Source organism: Globicephala melas, chromosome 8 (genome assembly GCF_963455315.2).
Source record: "Globicephala melas chromosome 8, mGloMel1.2, whole genome shotgun sequence".
Classification (NCBI taxonomy): domain Eukaryota; kingdom Metazoa; phylum Chordata; class Mammalia; order Artiodactyla; family Delphinidae; genus Globicephala; species Globicephala melas.
Genome location: NC_083321.1, coordinates 55,316,844 through 55,329,314, shown reverse-complemented (window position 1 = coordinate 55,329,314; position 12,471 = coordinate 55,316,844). Strand labels below are relative to the sequence as shown.

At 35.8% G+C, this 12,471-nt stretch overlaps 1 protein-coding gene across 7 annotated transcripts in view; it reads left to right on the top strand.

Moving 5' to 3' along the window:
* The window catches only part of NARS2 (asparaginyl-tRNA synthetase 2, mitochondrial), a 147,891-nt gene that overhangs the window by 103,846 nt on the left and 31,574 nt on the right, over positions 1-12,471 (top strand). For all 7 annotated transcript variants that reach the window (XR_009564928.2, XR_004034949.3, XR_004034948.3 and 4 more), the window contains exons 8-11: positions 1,836-1,934; positions 2,034-2,071; positions 8,960-9,026; positions 10,474-10,611. Coding sequence is in view for 4 of the 7 variants with exons in the window: in XM_060303770.2 (XP_060159753.1) it covers positions 1,836-1,934; positions 2,034-2,071; positions 8,960-9,026; positions 10,474-10,611 (342 nt within the window). In the remaining 3 variants the exon portion in view is untranslated. The remainder of the gene's footprint in view (positions 1-1,835; positions 1,935-2,033; positions 2,072-8,959; positions 9,027-10,473; positions 10,612-12,471) is intronic.

The following is a 12,471-nucleotide window of genomic DNA, read 5'->3' as shown; positions in this document are numbered from 1 at the left end:
AATATAATACCAGAGGGAAAGATTATAAAGATAATACATAGATTGTTAGAATTTATTAACCATTATAATCTTTGCTCTATAATTATGTATTCTATAACTGAGTAATTCTTATTTATTTGGTCGTCCACTGAGTGGTACTCAGGGCATACACTATTGAATAGTTTAATTAATTGGAATATAAACTTTTTCCTAAAGACAGAAGAAAAAGGTATATTCTTTCCAAAAATGAACTCCTGCTTCTCTCAGTTTTCTCCCTTTGATAAATTGAATTCTGTGGAAATTATTATCTTGATGAAGAGCAGTCTCTTAAATACAAAATCAGAATATTATAACAGGATATTTTCCTCTTATGATGTATAAGCAATTAAATATTATTATTTTAATACTATTGAGAAATATATTTTTTAAAACATGAGGGTTATGTTAACCCTTCAGTTAAGTTTCTGTTTTATTATAAATATATTTATAGAGTGTAGTCTGAAAGTCAAGGTTAGAAAAGCCAGTGATATCCTTCTTCAAATGGAAATGTTCTGCCCTTGAAAGACACTGCTTTAACAGCCCCAGCTGTTGAAGTCTTCATCTTACCGATTGTGTATTGTGTCCCTCAACAATGCAAGCATACTATCCAATCTACCTGTTCTTTTTTCCTCTCAATATACATTGGCTTTTTGCAGTGATTGAGGGATATAACGCTTCATAAATCATTCAGTTACTTAGTGATTTCTTTATCTCACTGCTAGATTGAAGGTGGTTATAGCCTCAAGGCAAAACATCTTTAGCCTCCTTTTGCTCTTCTTTCATCAAGTTATTCCTTACTTCTCTACAAAATATATGTATAATATAAAAATGCAAAGTATATATAAAAAGAAATGAAAAATATTTTATATATGTACATAAATCTATCTAGTTGTCACTTGATAATTAAGTTCTTTCCTATATCTGACCATGTTAAATTACTCAGACGCTTATGCCCCACTGTGTTTCCAGTGTTGATAGGGTGTCCAGTGATTCAGAGAGGAAAGGAAGATACCTGCCTGTGGGGCAGCCTGGTCTTAATTCATGTATGTGTCTTTATGAGGACATATCTGAAAATCACAATATGATGTCATTGACATCAAAACAAAAATTTTAGTTTGGATTAAAAATATTTTAGAAATATTTTTCATTCCAGTCACTTTTTTCTTCTGAGAACAAGTTTTTCCCATGAGACTTTTATGGACACCCCTGGTAGAACGAATTCTTATACGCTGATTTGTGTCGTTACTTTATACTTTAGCAAAGCAAAAATGTATGTATTTAGATGTAGATAGATCTCATTGCTTCTCTAATCTTAAAGTTTACTTTCATTTACCAATGACTGAATGAAGCACTTTTCAAAACGTTCCACTCTTCACAACTGATGTTTGTTGCATGCTTCTCTGAACTGGGCACTAAGCTAAGTCTTATACATGGATTATCTCATATAATTCTCACAACAATCCTGTAAGCTAGGTACTGTTAACTGTCCTGACTCTACAAGTGAATATACTGAAATTTAGAGAGGCATCAGTTTGTTTTAGCTGTTCATTTGACAGCCCACTTCAATACCAGTATTGAAACTGTTAACAGAAGGTTCAGACATGGTTCTTTCTTTTTTTTTTTTTAACCTTCTCTGAGAAGTTGTGATGCCCCCTCTAATCAATATGGAAACTGAATTAACTTGATGTAGTGTATTCAGGAAGTAAGAGGCCTAATGGATTTATAGCCATTGAAACCTGGAGAGCAGTCCTTACAGGGCCCTAAACAGGTTTTTCATGAAGCTTACATGTCAGGCAATTCTGTATCATTTCTCTTAGGTTATGGAGGGCCTCTTCAAGACTACAGCAATGACAGTTCTCTCAAATTGTCCTGAAGATGTTGAACTCTGTCACAAATTCATAGCTCCTGGCCAAAAGGTAATTAGCTTTGTGGATGAAGCCCTTTAAATATGTTAATTACATGTAAGGAATATAATTACATTTAATAAATTTTCTTTTTTCTCTTTTCTTACCAAGGACAGATTAGAACATATGCTAAAAAACAACTTTCTAATGTAAGTAGATTTATACTTTCTCTGAACTTTATTCATAATTTATCATTGTATTTATCACACTGTATTAAATTTTTTGTTTGTATATCTGCTTATCACACTCCCTAGACTCAAGGAAAACCCGTATTTTAATTATTTTTATAGCTCTTATGTCTGGTTCATAGTTGATAATCAGTGTTTCATGAATAAATAAATGAATAAATCATAGCAAGATAATGTTCATAGTAATTATTAACTATATTCCTACAATTCAGACTAATTCTTTAGTAATCAAAATCTGGCTTGATTAAAAAACATGCTTTTAAGATAGGTACATGTAATGTCTGCCCCTCTATTTTTCTCTTATTTCAGTCTTCCTTCTTTTTCTTTACCTTCGCTTGCTAAAATCTGAAAATATATTCTGAATTGTTTTTTTAGCCACTATTTTAAAACCTAAAGATCTGTGTTTTAAATATAGCACATACATTATTGCTTCATTTCCACTATAAACCTGTTCAAGTAGAACTTGTTATTGGACTGGTGGTTTATTCAACCAACCATATTAATCAGATAGGCTATTCTTTTCACAGTTTATTCAACCAACCATATTAATCAGATAGGCTATTCTTTTCACAGTTTATCATGAAACACATACTTGATATGGAAAAAACAATAAGCAACTTCTTATATGCAGTACAAATAATTCATATAAGACTTAGTATTCAGGGTATTTACAATGTGTAGAGGAAGTAAGTTTGATAATCTGAAGAAAAGAAAATTGTCTCTGAACATAAGTTAGTATCATTTTTCCCTTGCTATCTTAAGTTTAGGAAGTTTTTCTTCTAAAAGAATAAAGAATTCAACCTGTCCTTGAGAAGGGGAATAAGAAAAACTTGGCAGACTTAGCTGAGAATATCAGGTATCAGCCTAGACCTTCAGGCTACCAGTTAAAAATGATGAGTCGTTGAGCCTGACCCAATAACAAGGCAGCAGCTGTGGGATCAGAAAAGGAGGAAATAGGAGCCCCGTGATAGAGAATCGAAGGGCAATGAAGTACAAGTGAAGGCTTTTGAAACTTTTCCTTTCACTTAAATGTATATTGAATGTTTACTATGTGCCAGGCATTGTCCTAAAATCTAAAAACTGTTTAAAAACAGTGGACAAAGCAGATAAAATTCCATGCCTTCACTGAGCTTATATTTCTGGTGAAGGTAATAATAGCCAAGAGACAAGATAAATAAGTGAAACGTATAGTCTGTGAAAATGAGTAATACTTATGGGGAAAAAAACCAGAGAAGAGAAAGAAGATAAGCCAAAGGAAGAATGAGGAGGTAGAAATTTTAGATAGCACGGCAGGGAAGATCTCACTGAGATGATTTTTGAGTAAAGATCTCAAGAAAGTAAAGTAAGAGAACTAGTTATATGGGTAAGTGGGAAAAGAATATTCCAGGCAGAGGGAATAACAAGTACAAAGACCCTGAGGTTGGAGCATGCCTGACATGTTCAAGTAATAGTGAAGAGTGAGTAAGGGAAGAGGATACGAAGATAAAGTAAGAAAGGATGAGGGAGGTAGGGAAATCAGGTGGGGCCTTGTAGGGCACTGTGAAGAGTTTGGATTTTTACTTGGGTGAGGTGGGAAAGCTATTGAAGGGTACTGTGCAGAGATCTGACAAGATCTCAATTGGATTTAATAGGATCGCTCTGGCTATCTGTTGAGAATTGGCTGTAGTAGGACAAGAGTGAGAGCAGCAAAGCAAGTAGGAGATTGTTACAGTCACCTAGGTGCAAGTAGATGGTGGTTTGAACCTTGTATAAGTCAGCGTTCTCCAGAGAAACAAGACCAACGCGATGTGTGTATATAAAGATTTATTTTAAGGAATTAGCTCACACAATTGTAGAGGCTGGGCAAGTTAAAAATCTGTTGGAGTGGTCCAGCAGGCTGGAGACTCAAGGAAGAGCCAAGTCAAAGGCAGTCTGCTGGCAGATTCCTTCTTTCTTGGAGGAGGCCAGTCTTTGTTCTAGCAAGGCCTTCAACTGGTTGGATGTTGTTATGGAGGGCAATCTTCTTTACTCAGGATCCACTGATTTAAATGTTAACCTCATCCAAAAAAAACCACCATCTCAGAAATATCCTGAATGTTTGACCAAATATCTGAGTACTGTAGCCCAGCCAACTTTATACATAAAATTAACCGTCACAGACCAGGATGGTAACAATGGAGGTAGGTGAAATTGTCCTATTCTGGATATATTTTAAAGATACAGAAAACAGGATTTACTGAGAGTGAAAAAGAGAGAGAAGGAGAGTTAAGAGTGACTTCAAGCCTTTTGACTTACACAGCTATAGAAATGGAGTTGCTATTAACAGAGATGGGGGAAGCCATAGAATAGTGGGGGTGTGTGGAGAGAGAGAGAGGGGTGATATCAGGCTCATCATCATGAGGTGTCATGTTAAGATTGAGATACTTTCAGACATCCAGTTAGATGTTGGGTAGGCAGTTTGAGTGTATGGGCCTGGAGTCTACAGGAGAGTTATGGACATAAGCATATTGATAAAAGTTGTAATTAAGTAGGTAAGGAAAGAAGTAAATTAGGCGTCCCAAGGAATCTGTACTGGTAACAGAAAACTAGGGAGATCTTAAGAGAAGTTATCCAGCTTCTGTCTAATAAATAAGATCTAAGATTGGGGAAAAATATCCACCATTTATTGAATATTTACTATGTGCCAGAGAGCGATAAACTTAAAATACATTGTATTTCATTGTATCTTCACAACAACTCTGTGAGTAGTTATTGTTGCCCTGCTGTAGATGAAGAATCAACTCAGAAGATATTAGGTGAGTAAAAGGTGAAGTGGGGATTCAAACTCATGGTCATCTGATTTCAAAGCTCATGCTTTCAACCAGTGTACTTCCTGTATCTGAAAGGGCACTGGAATTAATGCTAGAGTAGTTGTAGCTCCCCCACTATCTTTATGACCCTTATGTATCATCTAACTGTTGTGCTTCAGAATCCATGTCTGTAAAATACTCAGGATGGGAACATGGGCTGTGCCATATCAGTCATTGCTATCACTATCATCCGTTCCACACAGCACGAATCATAGTTGTACATTAAATTTATATGTGTGATTTTTTTTTTTTTGGTGTCGTCACCTCCGCATGGTCAGAGGCTTGTTTGTTTTACTTATGCACTGAGTATAGTGAACTGTGTTTCAGAGGACCTGGATTCTAGTCCTGCCTCTACCACTTATTAGCCATTAATGGGTGAATTCATATTTTTCAACAAATATTTATTGACTACCTTCTATGAGTTAGGCACTGTTCTAGTCATTGAGAATTCAGTAGTGAAAATAGGCATGGATTAGTCCTTTTATGGAGTTTAGCATCTAGAGAAAAAGATGAATAGTTAAATATTTGCATGAATAATTATTTAATTACAACTACGAATTTGACTAATAGTAAATCTTTAACCTTTCTGAGCTTCAGTTTTCTCATCTATGAAGTGATAACTTGTCTGTCTTATTTTGTTGAAATGTTCAAATGCTGCTTAAGCAATATGTCAAAGACTAGATAACATGAAAACCCTCCTGCTACAAAACATCTAAAAATGCTAGTTAAAATATTATTAAATCCTTTTAAATGCATTGTTGAGTTCACTAGAATATATGAGAAGTTCCAGGAGCTAGAAACAGAGGGGACTGAACACCAGAGGGTGTACGTAAATTACATGATGCTGAGATACCAGAGATGGAGGGGGTTTGTAGACTTTGAAACCAAAAATTTTAAAAGCCATGAGAGAATATGAGAGTAGACCTAAGCATGATGAATTAGAATCAAGATGCACCCCGAAATACACATGCATACATGTCCACACCCACACGCAAGATACCATATGACTTGTATTCTTTTGAATAGATTTCAGTGTTCTTGAGTACTTGTTATAATTGTTTTATATGAAAGTATATTATTTAAAGGACTTGTGTAGTCTTTGAATTTAGCCTTTATCAAGCAGAAATAGAACACACTTATTTTACATTTCCTTTATAGTATTAAGGCTTTAAAAATATAGAGTACTTACCTTTTTATTTGCTCGGCATTTATTTGTGTGAATTTGAGGCAAAGAATGCTAATAATAATCTCTGTAACTTAGCAGTTGTACTCCAACAGTTTCAGAATAATTTTCTTCATTCAACAACAGAAAATTTGAAATATGAAGGTAGTTTGATATTGTATCACACAATATCACAATGTCTTCTTCTTTCCTCAAAGCACTTTGGAAATAGTTTCTGGGAAGGAGAAGAAATATTATTCCCTGGACATACCAAGAAAAGTTAGTAGAGAGTTGATGAAGGCCATTAAGGATATCCAGTGTCAGGACTGTAATTTGAACTTGAAAGTTCTGCCTCAACTTAAGGTATGGGAGGAGTGTGGGGCAGAACATCTAGAATAACAAGAGATATTTAGACATGAGAGTCCTTTTTTTCTTAATAATGTAACTAACATATCAATGGCACAAAATTCTAGTGCTTCCCATTTTGACTGCTCTTATATTTCTCAGTATAATGAGTAGATCATATCAAGTAATTGATAGAACAATAGAATTTCTAAGCAGACAAGAGCTTAATATAGCCCAGTCTCCTTATTTTATAAGTACAAATACTTAATTTTTTAATGTTTGTATTTTTAGAGTTTTGTATAAAATACAAAAATTTATAAAATGCTTTCATTGAGGTGAAGTGATTTACATAGTTACTAAGTGGTAGAGTCAAAGGGAGAACCCAGAGCCCATTATCTTTTATTTTGATAGAACATATGAAACTCCAAGTGGTTTAGGCATTATCTCAGCAGTTAAGAGCTTAGACTAGAGTCAGCACATCAAGGTTTACTTATTACTTACATGAGTGATTTTTGGCAAGTTATTGATCCTCTCTAAGCTTCAGTTTCCCTTCTGTAAAATGCTCATTTAAAAATTATTACTACTATCAACACCAACACCATTCTTACCTTAGAAATTATCTGTTATTTAATACTAGGTTTTAGTTTGAATAGAATTTCCATCTTCTAAAAAACCTATCACTCAAAACATAGCTTTGGGGGCTTTATTTGTACTCTATGACACAACTCTTTCCAGTTAGTTATTATAGATATGAACTTCATTTTTGCTTCAGAGAATAAGTTTATTAGGTTATTTTTTAACTCAGAGTCCTTCAGAAAGTTTGTAGATTTTTGTTTTTAATCATGTAGAATACTGTTGCAGAGAACATAGAGAAACTGACATTTTCATATACTATTGGTGGGCATACATTGGAAAAACCCTGTAAAAGGGGAACGATATCTTTGGTGGTGTCTTTCAAAATTATGAAAACTGCAAATGCAAATACTCTTGAATCCAACAATTCCATTTTTTCCATGTGCAAAATCAGTATGAGCATAAATTAGGTATATGTAGTCATGATTTATAATAGCAGAAGATTGGAAACAGCTGAAATATCCATCGATAGATGACTGGTTAAACTAATTAGGATACATCCACAAAGTGGAATGTTATGTAATAGCTCAAAAAGTGAAGAAGTTCTTCATATACTGGTGTGTAAAGATCTGCAAGGTATATTATTGAGTAAGAAAAGTGTAAAAGAGTGTGTATGATATGTATGCTATGGCTGCCATCTATAAAAAAGGGGAGATTGAGTATTAATATTTGCTTATAGATGCATGAAACCCTCTGGAAGGATACACAAGAAACCAATAACAGTAATTGTGTGGGAGAAGAGGAACTAGGTAGCTATGGGACAGGGATGGAAGGAAGGTGTATACTCTTTTATTCCCCTTGATTTTTTTTTTAAATCTATGTGCATATATCACCTATCCAAACTGTTAAAACAAATTCTTGGTTTGGCTTGCGTTAGGCATGATGGTTTCTTACTGAGGTAACCAAAAATGATATTTTTCCTAAACAGTCGTACAATACTAGAATATATTTAAAAAGCCTTACGATGGCCTGAAAGAGTTCATAGGATCTGACCTCTGACTACCTTTCCAATCTAATTTTCTGGCATTCTTCTCCTTGTTCAATATGCTTCAGTTACACTGAATTTTTTGTTCCTTGAATGAGCCAAACTGTTCCTCACTTCAGGCTTTTGTACTCACTGTTCCTTTTACCTGGAATACTTTCCCTTAGGTATTTATATGGCTCATTTCCTGACTTCATGCAGATTTCTGTTCAAACGTCACCAATTCAGCAAGGCCTTTCTTGACCATCTTATCTAAAATAGCACCCCCCAAATACCTTCTGTCTTTTTATCTTGCCTTGTTTTTCTTCATAGCACCAATAGCTCCCTGGCTTATTTCTGTTTATTTGTTTATCTTTCTTATCCCCATTGTGTGTGTACACACACACACACAAACACACACACACATAGCCACACACATACACAGACACACACACACACGGATAGCGACTCCATAAAGGCAGGGGCTTTGTTTTTATTTACTGTATCTCCAGTGCCTAGAATGATACCTAGCACATAGTAAGTGCTCAGTATATGTTGGATGAATGAATGACAGCTTTAGGGAGAGAGTTTTGCTCTTTTAGCCTCAGTATTTCACACCTTTTAGGGCATTAGCATAACATGGATTCAGAGAAAATCTTTATTCGCTTAAGTGACTAGCTTCTCTGTGTACACTGCAAGTGGATCAGGAGTGGGATTATTGAATGGCCATTTCTCTTCATGCTGATCAGACTTTCATAGGTCAACCTTAATTCCTGATTACTCAATAATCATTTTTACAATCATTTGATACTCAGATATGATCTCAAAGACTGTATGAGAATAGGTCTTTCACAGTTTTCAGATGCACCAGTTAACAACAGCCATTAACCTTTCTCTGCTTTTACCCTGTTTCTCTCCAGCATTTCTTATACTGAGGCAGTGGAGATCTTAAAGCAGGCATCCCAGAACTTCACCTTCACTCCAGAGGTAGTATTTATATATATATATATATGTATGTATGAAAATATGTTTCTCATATTTATCTGATTTCATTAAGAATCCTTTAAAATAACCTTATTTCTCTTACTAGCAGTGTGTATGTAGTATTTGCATATCTGTACATTGGCTTTTTTTGATGTTTGCCTGACCTCACTGAAATATTTAGAATGAAAAATAATTTTGAAGTAGAATCATATCATTTGGAATAACAGTGACAAAAGGGTTATAAAGAAGTTTCCCAAGTTTAGGAAGATGAAATTCCTTAGAAAGAATGGTAATCGTAGAATATCAGTGTAGAAATCAACTAGTTCAGTGTTTCCCAAAGTATGTTCTGAATGATGTTAACAGTTGACAGGCAGAAGAGGTTATGTGATCAAATAAGTTTAGGCAACACATTAAACACGTTTCTTTTTCCGTTGAACTTTATAGAGGCTTCTGATTTGTGATCCACTTTGAAAAACACTGAGTTTTGTGTGTTTTTGTTTTTTCCCAGAACTCCTTTATTTTATGGGTAAGGATATAGGTCTGGAAAAGCCACATGATTTATCAGTGGACATGCACATAATGCACATAATTCCTATGCCAGTGCTTCCTTCCTATAATTAAGATATTGCCAGACAAGTGGGAATAGTAAGATAATGTTAAGAATCTAATACCTTTGTCTTCAAACTATTCCTTACACCAGTTCCATTCCCAGTTAAGTCAGATGCTCTCTTTAAGTTACGAGTGCCCTGTGCTTGTTATATTTATAATCAACTGACTTCTTTGTGTAATTTTTTGTTTAATGTTTGTCTCCCATCCTGGAAGCTTCATGAACTGAGAGATTTTGTGTTTCTTACGAGTTTCCAGTACCTAGCATGGTACTTGGGGTTTAATAGGCACATCAGTATTTGCTGAATAAATAGATTAACAGTATTATTAAATATTCATCAGAGAGCATCTGATATATTAGTTGACTCTTTTATCAAAAAAAAAAAAAGTCACTGGGAGAAGCCATCTAGCCAGAGATAGACTCAATATTAGGAATATTATCTTTCATCATTTAATTTCCTGAAACTTAGGGACAGTAACTGTAGAAGAAGCTCTTGGCAATATTAATAAAAATTATGATTCTGAATCAGCTTTTATACACCATGGAAAGCATACTGTGTTTTACTACAGATGCTATTTATCTGCTAAATGCTGCTCCCTGAGATGGGGCACAGAAAGCGTAGTGTTTACTAGTTTCAGCTTTCATCATTCCAGGCCTTTGGATGCTCTTGTTAACACATCTCTCTCTAGTTTATTTATCTGTGTAACCTCAGCAGACAGCTCCACACATCCCTGATCCTCAGGGAGAAGAAGCCCTTGGCACTGATACAGGTTATTTTTAGGTCCTGCATTATATCTTTCAGCTCTGTCTTCTCCTTTGGTAATTTCTTTTTTCTCATTACAGTGGGGTGCTGATCTACACACTGAACATGAAAAGTACCTGGTGAAGCACTGTGGCGACATACCAGTCTTTGTCATTAATTATCCATTAGCACTCAAGCCCTTCTACATGAGGGATAATGAAGACAGCCCTCAGCACACAGTAAGAAAAGACATTAAATAAATTGGGGTTAGTCATCTCAGAGCCTGCAGTTTTTCCCTTGATTTAATTTCATTTATCCTTTGGTATATTTTCTTAAATTATATCATTCACTCTTTATATCTCTTAAAATGATAACATTTCTCAGAGGCACCTCTAAAAATGTGTTCCCAAAGAAGATCCCAATGTTCTATAAGCATACTCCCTCATTTCTATCGTAGGGTGTCCTCAGTTAAGCAGATGCACATGGAAGTGTGTTTTGTTTTGTTTTTTTAAATTACTGAGAGCCCTAGAGTGCTGTAGAGCAATGGGCCCGGTCTCCCATCAAATACTGATTAGGAGACTGCAGTGTGGGGGAGATGTTGGGCAAGAGATAATAGTAGTGGCATGATCGGGCAAAGGAAGAGCTAGCTTGGAACAGCAGGCAGCCTAGAGTACTTTGGCTATCAAATAGAAGTCGTGAGGGGAAGGCTATGGAGGGATCGAAGAGGTCTGGGCGGATTCTCCATTTGGTCAGTCCTCTTCCGACCGTCTCTTCTCTCTCTGCCTGTCTTGTCTCTTGTCTGTCGTCTGTCTGTCTGCTCTCTTTAGCCTTTCTTGTCCTCTGTTCTCTCTTTACCCCTCAACTTCAGTTGGTTTTTATTCTTCTTGTTTCCTTTTTCCTTTTTTCTTTTTTGTCTCTTCTCTCCTTCACAAAATTGGCAGTAATATAGAATAAGAATATATTTGACTCTTTAAATATGTATTGGATAGTTATATATTTAATATCATTAATTGTAAAAGTCTGTGAGACAAATATATTATGTTTATCTCAAAAAAGGTCCCAAACCTAAACTTTGCCATCTTGTATTTTTCACTTGCATCTAGATAAACACCAGTAAGAAAATGTAGATCAGGACCTACCAGTAAATTAAATGACCTCGTCTTAGTATATAAGGTTATCTCTTTGAATGTATTTCCTGTCTTCTCTCAGATTACAGTGTTACCAAAGCAATATTAGGGGACTTCCCTGGTGGTCCAGTCGTTTAGACTCCACGCTTCCACTGCAGGGAGCCACGGGTTCAACCCCAGGTCAGGAAACTAAGATCCCACATGCCACACGGCATGGCCAAAAAACAACAACAACAACAACAATATTAGCCTCCAGTTAGTATGAGGTAAACACTTTCATCTCATCTCTAAGTCGCAAAACAGCCTTGACAAGAAACTCATTGTTTCTCCCATTTTACATGTAGAAAACTGGGCTGCAAAGAGACCAATTACATTTCCCAAGGCTACATGGGTGGTAAGTGACAGAGCTCGTATTCAAACCTGATTCCCTCTGGCTCTGAAGTCTGTGTTCTCTCCCACTCTATCACTCTGCCTCAAAATCACAGATATAAAATTACATTATAGCCACCGATTTTACGCATCCCCACTTTTCACACCAGCATTATCCAAAACCAATGAGCAACACAATTGATTTATGATTCTTACTTCCTCTTTTCCCTACCAACCCTCTGGTATAATCGATTATGAGAAATGAATAGGCCCACAGGTTAGCAGCAAAAAAATGAGAGTGACTAGGGCAAAGATTATCCAATCTTAGATAATTCAATATTGAGCCTACACCACAAAACAGAGGCCTGTGTCTGTATCTCTTGGCTTTTGTATCACTCCACCCTATCCCACTTCCACCTCCCTTCCCCAGTACACACACACCATGTATTCCTCTCATAATTTCCCGAAGTAGAACACCTTTCAGTCATTCAGTTTTGCACTTCTTAAAAATACTCTGGAGCTTCCCTGGTGGCGCAGTGGTTGAGAGTCCACCTGCCGATGCAGGGGTCATGGGTTCGTGCCCCGGCTCAGGAAGAACCCACA